The sequence below is a fragment of the Myotis lucifugus genome, unplaced genomic scaffold (assembly GCF_000147115.1).
Source record: "Myotis lucifugus unplaced genomic scaffold, Myoluc2.0 scaffold_8, whole genome shotgun sequence".
NCBI lineage: Eukaryota > Metazoa > Chordata > Mammalia > Chiroptera > Vespertilionidae > Myotis > Myotis lucifugus.
The window spans coordinates 6,061,947-6,086,116 of NW_005871056.1; the positions used below are offsets into that span (position 1 = coordinate 6,061,947).

A 24,170-nucleotide genomic window follows, 5' to 3' on the forward strand; every position below is an offset into this window, starting at 1 on the left:
TGAATATGAATTTTACTCCCTATGTCTAGTAATTTTTACTTATATCCTACACATTGTGATTAAGATTATGGATTTCTGTTTGTTCCTTTGGAAGAGCATTGGTTGAACTGTGACCAGGTGTTTCTGGGAAAGGCTGCATCTAGCCCAAGCATGCCAAACTTGTGGCCCTCGAGCAGCATGCCTCATTTATTTGGCCCGTGTTAGCCTTTGAGTTTGACATGCTTGTTCTATCTAGCCCCTAGTGGAGAGCCATAAAGCACACTGGCATAGTAAAGGCTCTGAAACGTCCTTCTCTGAAGAAACATGAACAATTTCATGTAACCCAACGTTTCCCAAGCTTCTTTGCCCTGGGAATCTCTGTGCTTATAATTCCTCCTAACATCCTAGTGTTTCCAGAACTTCAGGAAAGGCTGACCCTCAAAGGGGTGGGTTCTAAAGGAGACCACATCCCTCTTCTAGCTTGCCTTAGAGCAGCGGTTCTCAACCTGTGGGTCGCGACCCCTTTGGGGGTCGAACGACCCTTTCACAGGGGTCGCCTAAGACCATCGGAAAACACATATATAATTACATATTGGTTTTGTGATTAATCACTATGCTTTAATTATGTTCAATTTGTAACAATGAAATTGGGGGGCACCACAACATGAGGAACTGTATTAAAAGGTCGCGGCATTAGGAAGGTTGAGAATCACTGCCTTAGAGTCTTGGTCAAAGCATTCGTTCTTTGTACTTCATTTCCACTTATAAGGTATGGAGTAAATTATTATTATTATTACTTTTTAAATATATTTTTATTGATTTCAGAGAGGGAGAGAGAGATAGAAACATCAATGATGAGAGAGAATCACTGATTGGCTGCCTCCTGCATGCCCCCCACTGGGGATCAAGCCCGAAACCCGGGCATATGCCCTTGACCGGAATTGAACCTGGGACCCTTAAGTCCACAGGCCGATGCTCTATGCACTGAGCCAAACCAGCCAGGGCTGGAGTACATTATTCTTGCTGGTAACTAGGCCACAGGGATGTAAAGAGGGTATCAGGACAAATGAACAGCAGGCTTGACTTTGGGGACTCTCCCGCCAGTCCACGGCCATCACGATCCCCTCCCCTCCTGAGCGGTGCTGCAGGAGCCTCCTGGAATGCCCTCTGGGGAGGCTGGGCTGCACTCTGCTGTGATTGGGTCGCCCCAAACCTGGCAATGCTTATTTATTCCTTTAATATCATCTTGCTGGCAAACGGTACTGCTTATGAAAAATGGCAGGCACTTCATTTTATACAAAACACGAGGAACATCACAAGCCCAGATTTCATAGCCACATCCGCATTTATCTTCTAAAGGTGGTATTAAGCAGTGTCAACGGGGGCTCAGACACACAGTGCAGAGACCGTACATCACACGCCTTCCTCTGCACAAAACCTTCCACTGCCTAGCGGATCCCCGAGGGAAGAGATGTTCCCTGCGGCACTTGTTGAAATCTTCTTTGCTATGTGCATTTATTATGAAATATATTTTGCATCCACATTCTGACAAGACACAGTAATAAAGTCGGCAGCGGAAATTTGCATGGTCATTTGCATAAATTGACTCAAGACTCTCTTCTCAGGAAGAGAAGTCATGAAAAGGAGTGTATGTGTGTCTTTTTGTAGCCCTGGCCAGGCCTTGGCCCATGGCTGGGGAAGCATCCCTAAGTGGCAGAAAGCAGCTGGGCCTGACAAGCCCTCCACAATGGAGCTGCTGTTTGTGCTCCACACCACCAACCATTAGATGAGAGTATCAGGGTAAAGTCATGCAAATTAGCATGCAAATGAGGTTGGCAAAACTTAAGCATTCAGACTGGCAAGCGGGTGCTGTGGGGAAGGAGACAGCAATCGCTGGAAAACATGCTGGGCTGGGTCTGTCCTTGCCAGCAGCTATGTGCTCTGGGGAAGGGGATGCCGGGTACGAGGCCACAGCGCAGGTACCTCAGCTTCAAAGTCTACACCAGCGGTTCTCAACCTGTGGGTCGAGACCCCTTTGGCGGTCCAACGACCCTTTCACAGGGGTCGCCTAAGACCGCTCTTTTATTTCCTGACTGTGGTCTGAAACATCAACCAAACAATATGCACCTTCCAACTTTAAATAAGGGGTTATTTTATGGTTGGGTCACAACATGAGGAACTGTATTTAAAGGGCCAGAAGGTTGAGAACCACTGGTCTACACAGTCCATACCAGGGGTCGGCAAACTGCGGCTCGCGAGCCACATGTGGCTCTTTGGCCCCTTGAGTGTGGCCACGAAGTTCTATTTCCTGGCTGTGGTCTGAAACATCAACCAAACAATATGCACCTTCCAACTTTAAATAAGGGGTTACATTTCATCAAAACCAGCCAATCTGCTCACGGATCCCTGAGCAGTCTCCTGAAGGGTCAGATAAAGATCCAAGTGCATGAACCGTCTTTAATAATTAGGGCAAAAGATGCTCCAGGTGGTGGACTTTGAGGTTGTCTAAGAGCTATCTAAGTGTAGCCTACAAAGTGAATTAGGAAGAATTACTACAATATGGGACAGAGAATTGCATCATAGGTCCATTCAACTTATGAAATGTAGCTACTGGGGACTCACCAGTAGCTACTGGCAGGCCCTGGGGAGATGCCACCCATTACCCGCTGGCAACCTCTTACTCCCTTGCTTGCCTAGAGACTGTAAAAGCGAAATTCTGCTTTCCCAGCCTCCCCAGAGGTTAAGGGTGATAATGTGACCCAATTCTGGCCAATAAGACATAAGCCACAGTCTGCTCGGAGGGAGAGGGCATTCTAGGGTAGCTCTTGCTTTCTTTTCTTTCTTCCTTTTTTTTTAAAATAGGTTTTTATTGATTTTAGAGAGAGAGAGAGAGGAAGGGAGAAGGAGAGATAGAAACATCAGTGAGAAGCATCAACATCATTTAGCTGCCTCCTGCACACCCTCTGCTGAGGACAGGGGATCGAGCCTGCAACCCTGGGCATGTGCTCTGACTGGGAATCAAACCAGGAACCTCCTGGTCCCTGGAGGACCTCCTAGTCTATGGGTCAGTGCTCAACCACTGAGCCACACCAGGCAGCTCTTGATTTCTTTTACTGCCTTGTATGCAGATGTGCCATCTGGAGCAGCAACAGCAAGCCTGCGTGAAGACGAGAACCCACACTGCAAGAAGGCGGAACAGCATGAGAGCAAGGGCCTGGGGTCTGACGGCATCACTGCACAGCTGTGCCACCTCAGGTCTCACCACAACTTCCTGCATCTGGGAAACCAAAGCCTTTCTTTGTTTAAGCCACTTTGTCAGCTTTCTGTACGAGGTGACCATATTCCTAATTTATATATGCTCATCAAAAGAGAGGGAGAGAAAGGCAGCAGAGAGGAGGGAGGACAAGAAAAGGTGTCAGAGCAAGCGCAAGTCTGGACCAGGTTAATGTCTATAGGGAGCACTTGGATGACTGGCAGTGCCCTAGTGGGTCTAAGGGCAGGGTCATCTCGCCAAGCTGACCAGCATTCAGGGGTATTTCAGCCCTGGACCCGTTGCCCCTTGTCTACCTGTACCTCCTCTTCAAGCTGAAGCACCAGGCACCTCCCCACACCCATCAGGGAAACCCCTCTTTCCTGGTTGTCTCTCCACTGCTGTGAGCTCTGCGAGGGCTCATTCATCTCCTTACAGTGGCCCATTGACAGAAAGATGCTCAGCATCTTATTTCCGAAGGCCCCATCCTTTCCTGTTCCCTGGCCCCAGCAGGGGAGGCCAGTATGCATGAGTGTGTGCATGAGTGTGTGTTCAAGGAGGATATTCGAGTTGACCCATACCCAGGTCCCCTTTCCTCACCGATCCCCTCTTCAGGCCCACTTCAGGCCCACCAGCAAAGGCAATGTGGGGGCATCTTAGGTGTGGGGCTTGGCTGCCCACACCTGCCTGAGTCTGGCTGGACAAGGAGCAGTAGAACTTGGTGCCTCAGAAAGAGTTTAGAGCATCGAACTCCACACAGGACAAAGCACCCCTGTCCACACACTGTGATTCCTGTCAAATGCCCCGCCCAGAGCCCCTAGGATGTGCTGCTGTGCCCAGCTGGAGCCCAGCTCCTCCGAAAGGCATCCCCGCACTGCAGGGTTGAATCCTTAGGGTGGAGACAGACACTGGTCTGGGGGCTGCAGAGCAGAGGGATGGGCCACAGAGTCAATGACCGGGCCTCAGTGAACCTAACTGCTTTATTAAATCAGCTCACAGTGTTACACAAAGAAACATCTGATTGTTTTGCAAAACCTTGTGAGAACAGAGAGACATGCTGCCGAGACAGGGTCCTGGGGAAATGGCTTCCCTGGGTCAGATGCAGCAGGTGAGGGGCTGGAGGGGCCTAGGGGCCTGGAGGGGCCTGGGGGCCTGGAGGGGTCCAGGCTGGGAGGTGAGGTGAGGGCAGACCAATCCGAGGCCTAGGCCAGAGAGTCTGGTCCCAAGTGGGATCAGACTGAGAGGTGCTAGGGCCCAGCATTGGGCTGAAGAGTATCCCCCAAAATTCTGTCCACCTGGAACCTCAGAATGTGACCTTTCTGGGAAAAGGATCTTTGTGGATGTAATTAGTTAAGGGTCTTATGATGAAAATCATCCTGGATTCAGGGTGGGCCCCTAAATCCAATGACTGGTGTCCTCATGAGAAGAGAAGAGGATGCACAGAGACACCAAGTGAAGGCCACATGGAGATGGAGGCGGGCATTAGGGCTACGCAGCCCCACACCAAGGAACGCCCGCAGCCCCGGAAGCTGCACGTGGCAAGGATCCTCTCCCAGAGCCTCTGCAGGGAGCGTGGCTCTGCCACAACTTGACTACAGACTTCTAGCCTCCAGAACTGTGGAAGGATCATTCCTGTTGTTTTAAGCCACCCTGTCTGTGGTAATTTGCTGTGGCAGCCCCAGGAAGCTAATACAGACCCAGGAGCTGGAGAGGAAAGCCTCGGGCAGCACAGGCAGATTGCCAGGGGTGAGAGCGCCTCAGGCAACCGCTCCGCCTGCGAGGGCTCCGTGGACTCAGCTTCTGTCCCCTTCCCTTGGCTCCCGGGGTCCCCAGGAGTGCCCCAATGCAGGTAAAGCTCCGAGTTCCTCCAGAAATGCTTCTCCACTCCGGGAGCAGCGAGGCAGTTCCAGCAGGCCGGGCCCCTCTCCTGGGACAGCCCAATCGGCTAGGGGCGGGCGGTCCAGGGATGGGCCAGTGGCTCCAGCCTTGGCTATAAGTTCATCGCAATCACCTCTGAGATTTAAAAAATACTAATGACTGAGCCGGCCTGTGAATCTCCTGGCCATACCCCCTGTAAGTGCAGCCAAGCGAGAGGACCCATGAGGGACCCATGAGAAAACCTAGAGTTCACTGCCTCCAAATCCTCCCTCCCACTCCCAGTGGCCACCTGCAGAGGCCTGAGGCCGCCACATGGCTCTAGCGCAGGTTTCAAGCAGGTGGCCCAAGGACCAGGCCTGCAGGTGTGTTTTGTTGGCCTATGAGAGGGGAAGGGGCCTGGCCACACAGGAGTCAAGTCTCATCACAGCACAGGTACAAGAAGGTTTCTCCCATCGCAAATTTTGAAAATAACTTCTTAGTTGGGGGCTTATACAAGAGATTTGTGGAGCTATGACTCTCACCAGGAGGCTTGTCAATTTTATTTTTTTGCTGCTTCTAGTGAGTGGATCAGATGGGGTGACGGGTGGGGTGGCAGAGGCTGGGGATGCATGTGCCAAGAGGAGAACAAGATGCATGTGTGTCGAGGGGAGGAGGCAGCAGCAGATCTGCTCCCCAGGGGCCCACAGGCTGTCAAGGTGGCATCTCCCCAGGGCCTGCCAGGTGGACTGCGCCCCTGAGAGGTCTGACAGGGGAACCCGGCTCTGCACAGCCAGGTCCTCATGGGTCCTCATGCCAGCCCCTCGGGGCCTCAGCATGTTCAGCCCCAGGCAGAGGGAGAACTGACTGCCACCCAGATGAGGCTGACCCTCCCGCCCGCCTGCCCTCCACGCAAGGCTGAGGGTGGGGTCAGATTCTATTGTCTCCTACTTTCTCTCCAAGCAAGTAAGCACTTGACAAACATCTGTTGTCAGAATGAGTGGAGGGAGGGGGCAGGAGGCAGAGCCAGAGGCACACAGGAAGGATGGGAGGGAGGGCGAGGTGACTGGTTCTGGGAACTGTCTGGGCACCTCAGCTAATGGAGGTGGGCTGGCGGCAGGCTCTGCGGGGCGGTCCTGGCTGATGGGCAGGATGTCCGTGGGGGGAGCTGGGAGTAGTCACCGTGCTGGGGACAACCAGGAACATCCCTCAGAGCCCTTGGGGAGCTTGTCTACTTCCCAAATGTCTCTGCCACTGAGTTAAGAAAAGCAAACAAAATAACACTTCCCCCTTCCCATCTCCAGAGAATTCATTAAGATGAGCCTGTGTATGCACGGAATTGGAGCCCTGGCCTCCTGGCCTAATTACCATTTTAAAGGGTATCGGGAAAGAAACTCTACCTGCTGGGAAAACAAGTCAGCAAAGAAGGCAGTGGAGGGCACTTGCTCACCCCCCCCCCCCCCCCCCCCCCCCCCCGCTTTCTCCCCTCTCACCACAGGGACGTGGGGCCTCCGGCCTCTCCGTCTGGGGGGGCTAAAACCAAGGCAGAGAGTGTCTCTCGGAGCCACATTGACACCAACAGGTGTTTGACATCAGCTGTGGCCAGGCCCGGTGCTGGGCCCACGAAGAGTGGTGGATCCGGGGGTCGTGGCCCCAGCCACGCCCAGAGCCCATCCAGGAGCCAGAGCACAGGGGAGCTCCTGTGGAGTCAGGAGGCTAAGAGAGCCCAGGACAACGTGATAAGGCAGAGGGTGCCATGGAGGGGGCGGAACACAGGCAAACGTGCTCTGAGCTCTGATGAGTCAGAAGAACATTTCACAGCAGAGAAGGCAGGGCGTTCCGGCAGAGGTGATACCCTGAGCCAAGGAGTAGGGCAGGGGCAGTGTCACAGTGTCACTGTGTGGGGAGCAGCAAGCGAGCGGGCCTCGGGATAAGCAGTGAGCAAGCGGATACTGGAGGGAGGTGGGCTGAGATTTTGAGGGACTCAAACAACATGGGGAGGAGTTGATCCATGCCAATGAGGACACCGCAAAGGTCACTGCCACCATCCACCACTGGCAAGAACCCCAAGCAGCCAAGCATCTCACTGTAGTCAATGGGACACCAACAAGAGGCATTATAAGTATCCTGGTAATTCAAAAACTTCAAATAGAATGTTCTCTCTCTCTCTCTCTCTCTCTCTCTCTCTCTCTCTCACACACACACACACACACACACACACACACACACACACACACTCTGAATACTAGGTCAGACTCCAGAACTGCAGTCTGTTGGGATGGAATCCCAAATGCAGGTCAGTGTGGTAGAACTCCCCTGTGGGGCGGCCGGGCCTCTGCTAAGGCTGTATCGGTGCAAAGCCCGGGCCTGGAAAGCACACGACGAAGGCAGTGAGGCTGAGATCACCCTCCCAAAGCCGGTGCCCAGGGCTGTGCCTATCACCCAGGGCCCCTCCCCCAGAGCCTCGTGTTCTGACCCTTCCATCAAGTCTACTAGTTCCCCGGCATTTCAGACGACTGCAGAGGAAAAGCAGGAAATTCGAGAGAGAGGCAGAGAGAGGGCTGTATCTGGGGCGAAGACGATGACTAGTCCAGAGGAAGACCCAGACTGAAGAGAAGACCCGGAACTGCAATGGGCAGTGAGCTGTGCTCCGTATCCTCGGTCAGTCCAGGAAGGCAGAGGGGCCCTTACCCGGCCGTCCTCAGTGTGCTCTATATTTCCCCTGTGAGGACTCAGTGACAAAAAGATCCCATGGCCAGAACACCTGGGAGATCCTGCACACTACCCCCTACTTTCAGCACAAAACCACACGTTGATGCAGTCAAGGCCCTGAGAAGTCCTGCAGTAGTAAGTTCATTTCCTTTTGCTCATCAGTGTTCCCTAAATATACACAAGTACTACACCCTCCTGCCTGCCTTCTTCTCAAATAAAACCTACTAACACCCCTTGGAACTGGTACCTCACAGAACCCATTGGTGTAGAAAAATGCATTTTATTTGTCTCTATTTTGAGGAAGAAAATATTTTTTTCCTTAAAAATAACTGAAATGATTAAATTTGGTGCCTTTTGCAAAGAGCTATAATTGTAAGGAAAATTCACTTAATTTGCACAAACCTCTCAATCACCCATGGTGCCAGGAAAGTGAAATGTGACTGACCCTCTTTGGGCTACCTAGAGCCACATCTGGGCCATTGGTTGACCCCAGACCACGGTGAGAGTGAGGAGCCAGGGGTCACTCCATCCAGCCTCCTGCCCATGTAGAGCAGTACAAGCCCATCACATCAACCTCTCCAGGGAAGAGAGTGCCTCAGCAACTCTGTGTGTGTGTGTGTTTGTGTGCGCGCGCGTGTGTGCATGCCTGAGTGTGTGCACACACATGCATGAGGTCCAGCAAATATAACCATGCTCAAGGAACAAGTTCTCCTACTGCTCTTTCACCTCCATTATTTTGCATCTTGTCCATCCTCCTCCAGGTGACAACCCACCCAAGTAACTAAACCCTGTAATGGTTAGACCTGCCCATGGGCAGCAAGGTGACACAGACTGAAACGTGTCCTTTCTCTCCTGGAAAACATTTCCTTTGCCAAGGTTTGGACCTTCAGAAGGGCTCAGGGTCATTACTGGGCTGGGGCCAGGGCATAGACGGGAGGCTCCTTCAAGGCAAAACCAACGCCCTGGGCCCTGGGAACATCCTATTCTCATCTCAGGACCAGCCAGCCCCAGAGAGAGACCAGCATAGTCTCCAGGCAACTGTCCTGGCTACAGACACCATGGGTGATGGGGAACAGGGGCTCCCAGGACCTCACCTGGTACGTGTTGTCGAAGCTGTCGTACATGAACCTCGTGATCAGAGACGTCTTTCCGACTGTAAAACAAGAAGAGAGGGGGTCAGCCACGGCATCCGAGCTAGGTTCCTCTAAACACATTTCACATGAAGACAACGGATAACAGAAGCCCAAAGGAAAGATGAGATGAGGAAACAGAAGTGAAAGGCAGACCCTGGGAGAGGGACCCAGAGCAAGGCAGCCGAGTCTACACCGGCTGGGCTGCAGGGGAGTTCTTGCCAGGCACCGAGAAGGAGGCCCGTCCCTGCCCTGTGGATTCTCACCACCCAACTCCAACATCTTCCTTGGCCCACAAGAGTGTAACTGACGCCAGAGCCATATATGAAGAATTGGAGCAAGTGCGTGCAAGACTGATGCTCCTCTCACACTGGCCTACGTTCTCCCGGAAACATTGCCTTGTCATTGGTCACAGGCTGCGGTGCGGGCATGCTGTTCGGTTCTCATTCATTCAGCCTGCAGACTGCTGAGGAAGTGGCTTTCTAAGGAACCAGGCAGCAGGGGGCGTAAATGAGACATTGCCCAGTGTCTCTCAGAGGCAGGACTATTTTTTGGAAGAGTGTGCCTGACTGTCCAGCTCCTTGCAGGACGGTTAGCATCCCTGGGTCTCGCTGGGTAAGTTCCAGCAGGATCACAATGACAACCCTGGATTCCCCCTCTTCACCCGCCCTCATGTGCAAATGCCCTGAGAACCACTGCTAAGGCTAAGAGAACCAGGAAGTCTCTTAGGAATCCCAGAAGTGCTGCTTATCTCCCTAACTGCAGGGTTTGGCTTCTGACCCAACCCTGTGCAGGTCTCCTGGAGCCTGGCAGCGGCAGAAATACCTACTGTAGCATTTCTATCATCTGGGAGGGGAGGGGAGGACGGGGAGGAAGGAGCATCTGTTAGGTCAGGCCCAGCATGGAATGCTTCTCTACACTGTTCCACCAAGTCTGCTATGGCCCAGGGAGGCTCAGAAGGGACTGGCACAGCTGAGCTTGGCTCACAGTCCCCTCTGCTCTGGCTGCCAGGAACACACAACCCTGGTGGGAAAGCAGGAGACCAGCACCCAAGAGTTCTCCAATCTGCCTCTCTCCGATTCTCGGACGGGATGTCCACAGGCTCCACCTGGCGGGGTAGCTTGTCACTGCCTGAATGGAGCAGGTGACCCACGGGGCTCCTCTGGGCAAGGTCCTTCTCTGAGGCCTCAGTGGTACAACATCTAACAGACAAGGGCAGCCACCTCCTGTCAGCCTACAGCTGGAAAGGAAAGACAACAGTCTTCTAGCCAGAAGGAACATCTGTTGGACTGTGTTTGGGACAAATTTAGGTGCCTCCATCTTTGACCCAGAATGGGTCAACTGGATCCAAATCCTAGCTGGGGTACTGTTTAGCTCCATCATTCTGAGGTGGTCCCTGCCCCTCTGGACCTCAATGCCTCATTTGGACATAACATCAGAGACTTCAAAGGGCAGTAGTAGAAATGAAATCCTATATAATAAAGAGGTAATATGCAAATTGACCATCATGCCCTCACAAGATGGCACGCCCACATCAGGGGCGAGGCCGGCTGCTCTGCGCGCCTGCCGCTGGAGTCCTCTCAGCCCTGTCAGGGGCCTCGGGTCCTCCTGCACACCCCACTGACTGAGTCTCAGGAAAGCAGGGCCGGCCGAGGTGCAGGCAATCCTCGGGTGGTGGCTGCCCAGCTGCCCAGGGCTGGCCTGAGGCTCAGGTAACTAGGGTCGGCAAGGTTTGTGCTGCCAGCAGTGGCAGCAGCAGAAGTGTGATGGGGGCATCACCTTCCCCTGATCACTGGGTCGCCTCCTGCCCCTGAGGGCTCCCGGACTGTGAGAGAGGGGCAGGCGGGCTGAAGGACCCCCGCTCCAGTGCATGAATTTTCATGCACCAGGCCTCTATTAACATAACAAAAGTGCCAGGCACACAGGAAATGCTTAGCACTGAAAGGAGGTAGGTAGCAGGTAACAGCTGATACCACCACCACTACTGAATTCACCTTGCCCGCCATGTCTCTTCATCTGGCTGTTCCTGATCATTCTTCTTTATAATAAAACTGGTACCTTATAACCGTTCTGGTGAATTATGGAGCCTGAGGAGGGTCATGGGAGCCCTTGGCTTTGCAGCCAGTTGGTCAGAGTGTGGTGTCCTTGGGAACCCCACGTGCGGCTGGCAGTCTTATTGGGGACTATGCCCTTAAACTGGAGAGTCTGACACCAACTCTGGGTGGGCAGTGCCAGGAAGGACTGCAGTACCCCAGCTGGTGTCAGAAGAGCCACATTTCTGGAAGAACCTCTCTGGGGTGAGCAGTAATGCACCCAGGGTCTCTTCTAATTGCAACTGAAAACTGTCCTTTGAAAAGCTATTGATGGGCATTTAATCTGTAAAGTCCTTTCCAATTGCTTTAAATCTCCTCTTAAATTTCATATGAAGGTGGGAAGTGGGGGCTCCCCACCCAGAACGGCCTGGCTGGAGATTGCTAAGGGGACCCCAGCATAAATCGTGGAGCAACATTGAGCCAGAGAGAGGCAGACAAATGGGAGGGAGCACAGCTTCCTCCTTTTCCAAAAGACAGTGGAAAGTTACAGCCTCCTCCTCGGGAAGAGAGGCATGGCAGGGCCCTCTGGTAACTTCCCTGGGCTGTGACACTTCCACATCTTACTCCCGGGGACAAGGGACAAGCATCAGGGAGCAGGGTGAGAAGGTGGGGAGATTCCTTTCTCTCAGGTTGTTCCCCGGGGCAGCTGAGCAGACAGGCAGGAAAGACAGTGGAAACACAAAGTGGAACAGGAGGTTCGTGGAGTAGCTGAAAACTCAGAGATCCCCACAGGGTCTCCAATGCTGAGCCGCTCCTTCTCGGGACAACAGCCACTGGCAGTGGATTTGTACTGGCTCACAGGGTAGAAGGAGAAAATCCCAAGAAAACAAGTTGTTTATTGGGACTGTCAGGAGGAACAGGTGTGGGGGCCTGGCCACAGCCAGTATTTTCTGAACATTCCCACGATAACCATCACAGGCTACACGTGTGTTTATAGAGCCTGTTCCAGGCGCACGCCAGGGGCCGTGCCAGGAGGATTTACACGACAGGAGTAAACAGAGCAGACGGGACACCTGCTGCCGGAAGCTGCAGGATTCCACGCCCGCAGCTACGCTGTGCTGAGCCCTCAGCACCGACCCGTGCGGTCCTCCACTCTGAAGCGGGTATTCGTGTCACCCCCACTTTCTACAAGGGGCAATGAGTTGACAGCCTCGTGGCCAGGGCCAGAGCTGAGTGAGGCCAGGATGAGGGGCCTGACCGGGAACGAAGCTCTGATTTCTGACCCTTCTTAGCATCTTTGAGTCAAACTGGGGTTCAGGGTCCTGCCGGGTCATTATTGTCACCGCTGTGGCTGTCCCGGAGGCCTGGGAACAGCCCCTGCCAAGCCCACACACCTCTTCCTTGGGACCAGCTGCAGGTGAGGGCCTCTCCCCACTCGGAAGTGCTTGACCCAAATCAGGAGGTCAGACACTGGAAACTGAGGTGCCCTGTGGGGCCCAGGAGGGCTTACAAAGCGAGGGTGGGCAGGTTTGAACACCGGGGGCCCAGCACCCCAACCAAGTCCTGGGCTGGATGACCGGATCATCACTGATTAGCTGCAAAAGGGAATCTCTTTCTATCCCTCTAGGCCAGTGGTTGGCAAACTGCGGCTTGGCAAACCGCGGCTCGCGAGCCACATGCGGCTCTTTGGCCCCTTGAGTGTGGCTCTTCCACAAAATACTGACTTCTGCGCATGGGCCACTAAGTTTCAATCGCACTGTACGTGCGCGCCCGCACGTGGTATTTTGTGGAAGAGCCACACTCAAGGAGCCAAAGAGCCGTATGTGGCTTGCGAGCCGCAGTTTGCCGACCACGGCTCTAGGCTTGTTTTCCTCATTTCTCAGGGCAGAAGTCCTCCTCCTCCCTGCCTCAGAGCTTCCCCATGACCAGCCAATCCTCTTTCCCAGGCTGCCCAGATAACGGGGCTCAGACCCTTTATGAACCTGTCAGCTCGGCTACCTGCTTGGACCTGTCCGAGGGCTCTTCCTCCCTGCGGCATGTATCTGCACTCTCCGCTGCAGGCGCAGGGCTGGTGTGTCCTGATCCAGCCCCCATCGAACAAGTCTGCCTGCAGGGCCACCACCCTGCCCCTGAGCCAGGGCTCCAGGGCAGAACTCAGGGATGTTCAGGGACTGCAGCTCGCAGAGGAAAGCCTGGGCCACGCTGTCTGACACGAATGCAGGAAGGCATTCTCCACACCGTGTCTGGGAGGCTTCCTAGGGCCCCGAGATGGAGCTGATGAAAAGGGGCCCCTTGCACACCGCTGCCCAGACTCCACCCTGGCATCACATAAAGAGGCTGAGCTGGTAAAAGGGCTGTCCTGTGCCAAGCTCCTCTCCCCTCTGAAGGGCTGCTGCCCCTTCCTCACCCCATACCTGAGCAGGAGGTACTGGAACCCGGATATGGTGAGCTTGCACAGCCCATCTACCTGGCCACTTCCCCAGGCTCACCACAAAGAGCAGGAGGAGGCTGGAGCCATCACCTGACTGGCCACTACCACTGGCCTATAGCCAAGGGGGGATCCGAGAGGGGCAGTGACTTTCAACCGTGCAGATAGGGACAGGCGCATGGGAGGGGCAGGAGACACTCCCCTGAGGTCCCTCCTGCCTCCCTGCCCCCCAGCCACTGCAGCCTCTGAGAGAGTGGTCCTTCCCACAGGGCTCTGTTCTCAAGGTCACACTGGGCTCTGTTCTCAAGGTCACACTGTCCCGAATCCAGCTAACAACAGTCTGAGACACCAGTACGGCCAAGCTGAGCTTTTTCTGAAGGCAAAGATTCCACTCTACTGCCAGGATTTTATTAAAAACAAGCAGCCAAATCATTTGAGCTTTTTTTTTAAAATCTCGGCTCTTGGCTTCGCAATATTCCTGTAGTTTAGTACCACCTGATTAAGCGGAGAGATGCATTTTCCTTTCAACCAAACGAGGGTCAGACGATTCCTTACGGAGTATTTACCAGGAACCTCTAGAAAGAAGGAATAGGAACTCGAACTCCTACAGGGCTTTCTCTTAGAGCCAGACAAGAAAGCCGGTGCTTTCCTTAGGGCCCCTCATTCGATCCTCGTCACGATCCCATGAGTGAGTTATTATCCCCCCAGGTCACAGAGCTGGTCAGCAGTGGAGCTGGCACACAAACCCAGATCTGACGCCAAAGTCCACGCCTCACGCATGACTGCCACATGAAACTAAAACCCACCCAGGGCTCCGGGCCTTGGCTTGTGCCCAGGCCATAGGTGTCGCTGAGTGGCCCATGAGCCTCCAGATTCCCACGCTGACACTGTCTCCCTCTTTGAAGGACCCCTCTCGGCCCTGCCATCTCCAGAGCAGGTGTGGGTGTGGGTGTGGGTGTGGGTGGAGAGATTGCCCTGCCGGCCAGAAACGTAGGCGAATGTGAGGCAGGGCACAAGAAGTTAGCTGGAGACTTCGTAGAGGGTCTGCCAAGGCCTGGCAGAGTGAGCACCACCCACGAGGTGGCCGCCTTGCCCAGCCCAGCCAGAACCTGGGCCCACAATCTGCTCTCAGCCACCCGTTCCCATTGACCACCCACGCCAGCTCCGGGACACTGCTGGACAGACAGGGGGGTCCCGCCTGGTCCTCCTCAGGGTCACAGAACTGGCCCAGAATGGGAGGCAGAAAAGACCTGGTGGAACCCACTGCCATTTCCAGGCCACCATGGTGGGCTGCCCCCCTCTTAGATGCCTGGGAAAGAGTCTCTGAATCTTGGCCCATAGCCCCCCTTAAGCCAGCTCTAGGTCAGAGAGCGTCTGTAGTTGTCAGGAGGTGGCCCTGGAAAAGGCAAACCTGCTCTCAGGCCAGCAACCCGCTCTTAGCCTGGGCTGGCCGACTCGGTTATCCATCCCATCAGCGCAGTTTGCAGAATACAGCCAGGAAACGCTGTGAGTGCTGGGAGGGGCCTGCTCCGAGGGCCTCCGTCCTTGCCCTGCAGCTGAGAGGGAGGCCAGGACCTCCCTGGCCCAGCTTCCCTGCTCCACAGGGGCCTCCGGGGAGGATGCACCATGCCCTGCAAACCTTTGCCCCAAAGCCCCCCCCATTACCACAGCCCCCAGGCCCTGAGGTAATAAGACACCAGCCACATCTACTACCTGAGCCTTGTTTTCTTTTGTTCTGTTTTCAGAAAATAGAAAATCCAACCCCAACCTTGCGGCAAGGTGAGCAAACCTGGGGGTCTGGGGCCGGGCTCCCCCCTCCACACCCACCCTGCCACCAGCGCGCAGAAAGGTGGCTCCAGACCAGGGCTCTGCCAGCTCCTACCCGGGTCCTGAGGGGCCGACTGGCTCACCGTAGGCTAAATGAGGAAACACGTGAAAAATCCCATTTCAAACGGTTCCCCCAAAGACTCCGACGGTAATTAAGAAATATGCAAAGCTCTTCATTGGACACTTTAATTAAGTGTGTTAATTCCCTTTGCCAGAGGATGCTCAGCCACCTGGGCCTCACTGAGGAGGGAGGAGGGAGGAGAGGAGGAAGGATGGGAAGGGGGTTGGCAGGACAGAGGTGGGCTGGGCTGACCCAGACCCTTTCTCCTGCTCCAGTTGGGAGACGGACCCATTGCTGACCCTCACGCTGCCCCATTGTCCTCCACCCGCCCCATGTCCTCTGACCAAGCCCAGTGACCCCAGGAAAGCCTGCCCTGAGTCCGGGCTAGGGGGTATCATCCACTAGCCTCACAATGCCCTCCCCCACCTGCTGGAAAAGAGGAAGCCTGGGGTGCAGGAGGAAGGACTGGCCCTATATGTGTCCCTGGCTGGCTATGGGCCATGGACCTGTCCAGTCCCCGCTCAGGGTCTCAGCTTCCCATTAGAGTAAGAAGGAACAGGGCGAGTGGGTCCTAAGAACCCCATCAGCATAACAGCCCATGCTTCAATCATGTACAAAGGGTGGGGACAGAAAAGGAAAAGGGAAAATAAAATAAAATCCCGCGTGACCCAGGAAAGCTGGGACTCCAGGTGGGGAGTTTTCCTTGTGCAAACCCACAGGGTCCTCCATGCCATCATTCCTCCAGAACACCTTAACTCAGCCCTGTTGTTTCGGGAACAATGATGGCCTGCCAGGGCTGCACATGGTACCCGGGGCTGGGGCCGTGGAGGTTCAGCCCCAGTCTCCCTTCCTGACCCACCTCCTGCTGCCTTCCCCAGAGGTTTCACGTTTGGCAGAAAGAGGCGAGTTCCAAGGAAGCAGGTGGCCAGCAGGGTTGGGCTCGGAGAAACCCCAGGCTCAGAGGCCACACCAGCACCGCTGGTTGCCGCAGGGGAGGTTTGGCTATGTCTCCTGATGGCGTGCTCTCGTCTTAGCTTTTCTTCCTTTCCTCTCTAGCTTCCCCCCACTTTCCAAAGCCCCCAGGCCCAGCCTGTAGTCTGGTTTGACCTCAGCCCCTACCTCTCCCAGGACCCCATGAGCTTTCCGGACACTGCAAACCACCCCTGCCCAACCCAGTGCACAGAAAGGCGGCCCCAGACCAGGGCTCTGCCAGCTCCTACCTGAGTCCTGAGGGGCCGACTGGCTCACCATGGGCTAAACGAGGAAACATGTGAGAAATCCCAACCCACACGAGGAGCTTCTAATTAAGCAAGTCTACACCTGACCTGAGGTTTCCTCTTCTCCCTAATCATTACTCTATATATTAATTGTCTACACAGATCAGCTGGATAGAAAGAATAGATTTCTCTTATGTACAATTCAGAATTTTGAGACAGATATAAGGCCAAGGAGACGTAAACTAAAAAGAGAAGGCAGGAGCAAAAACTTTACAGAAATACATCTTGTAACATCTTACTCAAGTCACTGCAGTCAGACTAAGAAGCTGCCCGATCTCCCTGGCAGTCATGGGATGATGTCAAAGCAAAAAATACATGACCAGCCCGGCTGCTATGGCTCAGCGGTTGAGCATCGACCCAGGAACCAAGGGTTCACTGGTTCGATTCCTCGATTCCTGGTCAGGGCACATGACAGTGTTGCAGGCTTGATCACCATTGGGAGTGTGTGCAGGAGGCAGCCGATCGATGACCTCTGTCATCAATGTTTTCTATCTCTCTATCCCTCTCCCTTCCTCTTTCTCTAAAAAACAATAAAAACATTTTAAAAAATACATAACCAACTGCAATAGAGTACTTGTGAGGTAAAACCAAACTGGTTGCTGAGCTTTTTATAAGAGTTGAATAGCAGAAAGTTCTTGAGAAGAGTCTAGAGTGCAGAAACCATGTGGCCACTTACAGGGCAAATGTACATGTTTATGCAATTGAATGAACATCACTGATGAAAATCAAGGATGCTAAGATCCCCTGTCCGAGCCAACGTTCGCAGTCATGGGCCCAGACCGATGTGCCTTACAAATAATTAAACGAAAAACCAAGGTCCCAAGATTTCAGCTTCTGATCGAGATGAAGTAATAGGGACCAGATTTATCCTCTCATATGACAGAACCAAAAGACAGACACAATATATGAAATAATGATTTTCAAGACACTGGCCATCAGGCACTGAAGGTCATTACCTCTGAGAGGCATGAAACAAATGAGGTGAGCCCCACAGCTAACCCCCAAATTATTGCTTTGAGAAACTCTCAGGCTACAGCATAGGGAGGGGGGAGGCAGCTGGAACCTGATGGACTTCCTGAAATGAGGAGATAGAGCTGAGAGTCTGGAGTTCACAAGACAGAGTCCCAGAGAGGAGGGAGATGCACAGAGAGAGAACTCCAGAGGTCTGCAAAGGGGCTCCTCCGAGTGTCCAGCTGAGGACTGCTTAGTACATGTGTGTAAGGAAACCTACTCAAGACGGGGGAAAGAACCACTCAAATGGGTTAAAGGAAGCAGTGCCTGGAATCCACACGGGGCCTGGGGGAGTGCCTGTTCCCGCCTGTTCCGCCTGTTTCCAGAGTGGAAATCTGGGGACACCCGGGAGAGGAGTCAAAAGGGCCGTGCCTCCATAGTGGGTCATAATTAGCCCCACACTGAACACCAACCTGGTCTCAACTAACAAATCTTAAGAATGTTTACAGGAATACAAAAACAACCCAGTAACATGGCAAAAGTCACAATGTCTAGCATCCAATAAGAAAATTATCAGGTAGCCCTAGCCAGTTTGATTCAGTGGATAGAGCCTCAACCTGTGCACTGAAGGGTCCCAGGTTTGATTCCAGTCAAGAGCACGTGCCTAGATTGTGGGCTGGATCCCCAGTAGGGAGCATGCAGGAGGCAGCCAATTCATGATTTTCTCTCACCATGGATGTTTCTATCTCTCTCTTCCTCTCCCTTCCTCTCTGAAATCAGTAAAAGTATATTTTTAAAAAAATTATCAGGTATGTTAAGAAACAATAAAGTATACCCCTAAAGAGGGGGAGAACACAATCAATTGAAACCAACCCCAAACTGACACAGATGTTAGAATTAGCAACGACATTAAAAAAACAACAACAACACGCAACTTATTCTAACTGCATGTCATTATGTTCAAAAAGCACTAGGCATTTGTTCTCTGAGGTGCAGAGGGTGAGAGGCTACTGAGAAACACGAGGGAAAGATGTTGTTTTTCTGACTTTTTATTGTTTTCTGTGAAAGCTTTTTCCTGCATGAAATCTTAGAAGCCAATGCAATTTCAGACCATGTTAATTTAAAACAGAGATATGGAGAATATTGTTAGAATTAGCAACGACATTAAAAAAACAACAACAACACGCAACTTATTCTAACTGCATGTCATTATGTTCAAAAAGCACTAGGCATTTGTTCTCTGAGGTGCAGAGGGTGAGAGGCTACTGAGAAACACGAGGGAAAGATGTTGTTTTTCTGACTTTTTATTGTTTTCTGTGAAAGCTTTTTCCTGCATGAAATCTTAGAAGCCAATGCAATTTCAGACCATGTTAATTTAAAACAGAGATATGGAGAATATTAAAAAGCACACGACAAACTTCTACAGGTAAAAACTACAATGGGCAGGGTAAAAATACACGGATGAGATTAACAATAGATTAGACATTACAGATGAAAGTACCAGTGAACATGAAACATGCAGGAAAAGGATAAAAATAAATAATTGGAACAACAGTGAGTTGTGGGATGATGTCAAATAGCCTGATGTACATGTAATTGAAGTCCTCAAAGGATTGGAGGATGGGGATGGTGACAGCAAAATATATTTGAAGAAATAATTACTGGAAATATTCTAAATTTGCCCTGACCGGTTTGGCTCAGTGGATAGAGCGTTGGCCTGCGGACTGAAAAGAAACCAAACAAGGCACATCATATGCAAATTGCACAGAATCAACAATATGGAGAAAGTCACAAAAGTAGCCAGGGGGAAAGAAGATACCTTCAGTACAGGGAAACAAAGAAGACAGCAATTTCTCCTCAGAAACAATGCAAGCAAGATGACAAAGGAGCCATTTACAAACTACTGAAAGAAAAAACCATTAATCTAGAATTCAATAACTTTCAGATATATAACATCTTTCAAAAACAAAGAAGAAATACTTTTCAAACATCCAATGCTGACAGAATTTATCACCAGCAGTCACTCACAACAAGAAATGTTACAAGATGTCCTTTAGGAAACTGAAATGACACCAGATGGAAATGTGGATTTACACAAAGGAATGAGGAACACAGGACATGGTCACTACATGGATAAATACGTAAGATTTCTTTCATATTGTTAAAATCTCCTTATAACTGACTGTTTAAACAAAAATTACTACACTATGTTGGACCACAGACCCAAGAAAACAGAGAACAAAAATCTTGTTACCTTGACAGAAACTATACAGACTAGAAGAAAAGGAAATGACATCTTTGAAGGAGTAGAAGAAAAATATTGTCAACACGGAATTCTATACCCAGCAAAAACCTTTCAAAAATGAAGGTAAAATAAAGAAAATCAAATGCTGAGATAATTCATTCTAACAGACCTGCAACACAAGAAAGGAAGTCTTTTGGCAGAAGGACAGACCTGCACACTCACACTACAGCCAACATAGTCAGGACATACATTCAAAATCTGATAGACCTGGCTCTGCCACTTATTTCCTGTGTGATTTCCTGTGTGATCTTGGGTTAGTTACTATCCTCTGAGGTGCAGCTTCCTTATATTAACAACGAGAGGCCTGGTGCCTTGTGCCTAGGGTAGGGTCTCTAGGCCTGGCTGGTGATCAGGGCTGATCTGCAGGGCGACCGGCGGGGTGATGGGGAGGGGCGTGGGGGCCCGCTGGCACCCACCTTGGCTGGCCTTGCTCTGCCTGCTTGCCGGCCCTGCCCCCCACCGCCTCTGCAGGTCATGGCCTGAGGGGGGGGGGCAGCTCCTGTGTTGAGCATCTGCCCCCTGGTGATCAGTGCGCATCACAGCGACCAGTCATTACGCCGTTCATTTCGCCGTGTGGTTTATTTGCATATTAGGGTTTTATTGTATAGGATGGGAGCAGAAATGACTACCTCACAGCAGTGTTATGAATCCTCTGAGAACAGTAAAAAGTTAACATTCTGGGTGAAAGGCATATGGGAAGTCTTGGTACTGTTCTTGCAATTTTCTATAAGCCTAAAGTTATGTCAAAATAATGCTGATTTGAAAAATTATGCACACACATGTACACATCCATTTCTCTCAGATTACTGGCACATTCAGGAAATATTGTGCTGACTAGTTAGACATTCTGGTCAACATGACATTTTCCTAAGGAACTAGACTATAACTATACTTGGCATCAAATTAATCTTCACAGTGAGGCAGGATCTAGCTGGGTACAGGGGAACTGCTGTGAGCACTTCTAACCACAGACCAGGAGATGGAGCAAGTCCAGATAGATCAGCTCAGCGGGCAGAACCCATGTGTAACCACCATGTGTGCATGTTCACTGATACGTGCAAACACACTCACACACACACACACACACACACACACACACACACACACACAGACATGCTCAACGAAACAGGCACCAGAAGCCCTGGTGTATGGAAACCCCTGGTGTCTTAGCTGTGAAACTGAGAACCTTACAAATACAACATCTTACAAGAAGCCTTAGGGCTTCAGGGCTTCTTGAAAACCACCTGAGATCTGACTACACAGCTTATGTGGGCTGCAGAGCTCCTCCCACCCAGTCAATCCACCCACTGTCTGGACCCTCTCTGTCTCACGGAGTCATCTCAAACACTTGTCAGCTTCAAGAAGGGGCAAGGTCTACCTTCCAGATTCCACACCAGCACTAGCACCAGCACCAGCACCCGCTAGCTTTGAGGACTAGCCACCCTCCAACATCATCTCAGAAAAGGAATTTCTGCCCAGAGCATACACCATTACCCTCTGGCCTGGCTTTCCTGGATAGCGAGATCGGTGAGCAGAATGTAGTCCATTTCAATTGGTTTGGAGCTCAGCCCAGTTCCAGCCAGACCCTACACATGCCAATCACATCCATGTGTCTGAGTGGCTGCCTGGGTGCTGTGAAGAATTAATTCATAATGAGTATATGTATGTTTGAGAGAAATGTAAGTATGCTTAATTCCTATCACCAGCTGATCTTTTGACAAGGTCAGTACGAATGCAATTTGGCAATTTACTTAACTGACAGGAACTCTTGGCCCATCCACAGCATGGTGTTTGGTAAAGTAATATATATGCTCATGTTTATCCTTTTCTTGCCAAGGAAACTGCTGGTGGCATTGATGTGAAAAGCCTCACGTACAGGGGCAGTGAGAATGGGGAGGAAAAGTGTTGAGAGGCATGGCTTGTGTTTCCTAGATTGTTAGTTGAGGTCCAGTCAGAGGGGCTTTGTGACAATGGAACCACAGCTCCCATCCCTGGGGGCACAGCTGTGGCCAAGTTCACTCAGGAAGGTGGAAGGTGGCCTCCAGATTGTAGGCTGCTGTAGGCAGAGCATCATCCCAGATGCCACCCCCTCTCAGAGGAACCCCTGGGCTGGACAGCCTTGGGTGCTGACTCTGAGTTCTCCATGAGCCTAGGGAGCTGTTCCTGGCACTTTTGCTGGCCCAGCTTCACTCCTGTCCTCACACAGCCTGCACAGTGCTGTTCACCTTGCTGCTTTGACAAGGAGAAATTGGGTGCAATCCCAGGCCCTGCGCCTCCACAGTCAGCTGGTGAGAAGAATGGACATGTAGACTTCCCCATTCTCAATAGACAGAAGCCTCCTCCTGCCCTCAGGACAGACTCAAAGTCACCTGCTCAGGACTGACTCAAAGAGTAGGGACAGGCTTCCAGGTAATGTTTAGTGTTGTGTTCTGGGATGGAAAAGGCACTCTAGATTCCAAGGACCACCCAGCAGGGAACTGTGTCTCCACCCCTGTTGGACCAGAAATGACTGCTGGTCAGGCTTTGGGGTGACCAGAGGGCCAGGCCATGGGAATGGAGTTAGGGGAACTGGGTTAATACCCAAGTCTGCCCCTGGGTGGATGCCTGGGTAACCAAGACAGGGAGATAGCCAGGCTCACCTGTTTCCATCCCACAAGCCCATCTCAAAAGCAGCAGCACAGATGGCATAAGCCATCAGAGCTTGGAGCTGATCTTGTCCAAGCTGCTCACTGAACTGAGAAGTTGTGAAGGTGGAGAAGAGGGGCCACTTGCCCAAGATCACACAGCCCCAGGGTCATGGCCAGACAGTACCTCTCCTGGTGCACAGCCAAGAGCTCCACCTCAGAGGTTTCTCTGAGTCCAAGTGTGCCCAGGACAAGAAGACCCTGCCTCCTGAAGTCCCAGTGGAAACACAACACGGGAGGAGCCAAGGAAGAGCAAAGAATAAACAGTACCAAGGACAGAAGGCTGGCTTCCAGAAAGATCTCAGATCAGAGTAGCCTCAGAATGCCAAGTCATGGCAAGAAGGTACCTAGAAAATGTGACAAGAAAAATCAAAGGTGCAGAAGCAGGAGGGTTTGCTCAAGGCCACATGAAGGGAGAGCAGTAGCAGAGTGGGAACCAGAACCCAGCTGCCAGGGGCTTCCCTCGTGCCTGCTGTGGGTGGCCCCAGCCAGCTTGTAACTGGGAGCAGGTCACAGCCCCTCCTGGATGCTCCAACTCCTCGTCTGCGAAATGAGGGCATCTCTAAGGCATTCCCTCCCTCAAACATCTTCACCCCATCTGTATCGGTTATCTGTGCTGTGTAACAAACACCACAACCTTAGTAGCTCAAAGCAACATACATGACCTTGTCACAGTTTCTGTGGGGCAGGAGTATGGGCACAGCTTATCTGGGTCCTCTGCTCAGGGTCTCACAAGGGTGCAATCATGGTATCAGCTGGGCTATGTTTCTTTCCAGAGCTCAGGATCCACTTCCAAACTCCTGAGGTTGCTGACAGAATTTAGTTCCTTGTGGCTGGAGGACTGAGGTCCCCATTTTCTCGGGGGCTGTTCTTTTTTCCTAGGGGCCATCCACAGTTCCTTGCCACGTGGCCCCCTCACAGACCCTCTCACACTTGGCAGGTACATCCCATCACCTTTACGATACCATATTGGCTAGAAGCATGTCTCAGAATCCAAGTGCATTCAAGGGGAGGGGACCATGCAAGGATGTGTCACTGGGGGTCACCTTAGGTCATGTCTACCACACCATCACACATTCACAGGTTCCTAAGAGATGCTGTCTCTACTCCTCACTCAGCCTCCACCCCCTTTCCTGTATTGGTGAGGTAGCTAATCACCTCACAGGTCTCTCTGTCTTAAGACTGAAGCTACCAGCTGGCCTGGATGGAGGCTGTGGGTGGGCAGGGGCTGACCCCTGTGGTGCCTGCTTCACTGAGTATTTCTGCACACTGCCCAGCCAGTTCTCCCGCATCACACCCAGGCCTCCCCCAAGCGGAGGTGGATGGATGAGCCAACACTGCTGTCCACACCAGAACCTGGCCTTATTTGGCCCTTGTGCTGCATGGTGGAGGTAGGAGAGGAGCCAAGTTCTTTTGGACCAACATCTGGGGTTCTGCCCTCTTCTGATGTAGGTGGGGGAGGAGCAGGGTGGATAGGCTGGCTGGGCACCTTTTCAGGCCTGCATTTCATATTCTGGCCTGGACAGAAGCCTGCAGTGTTTTGGCTGGATATGGAGGAATGGAGGGGGAGACTTAATGAGTTAGAATCAGGGGAGAATGTCTGGATCTTGGTGGTACACGTAGGATCTGTTAATATCCTAAAAATAAGTGGCTAATTTGGTAACAGTCTTTTTTTTTCT

The 24,170-nt window shown here is 52.1% G+C and overlaps 1 protein-coding gene across 1 annotated transcript in view; it reads right to left on the reverse strand.

The window, feature by feature from the left end:
* Window positions 1–24,170, reverse strand: part of RAB6B (RAB6B, member RAS oncogene family) — a 48,911-nt gene that overhangs the window by 12,644 nt on the left and 12,097 nt on the right. The window contains exon 2 of the mRNA XM_006083712.3: window positions 8,890–8,948. Coding sequence (XP_006083774.1) covers window positions 8,890–8,948 — 59 coding nt within the window. The remainder of the gene's footprint in view (window positions 1–8,889; window positions 8,949–24,170) is intronic.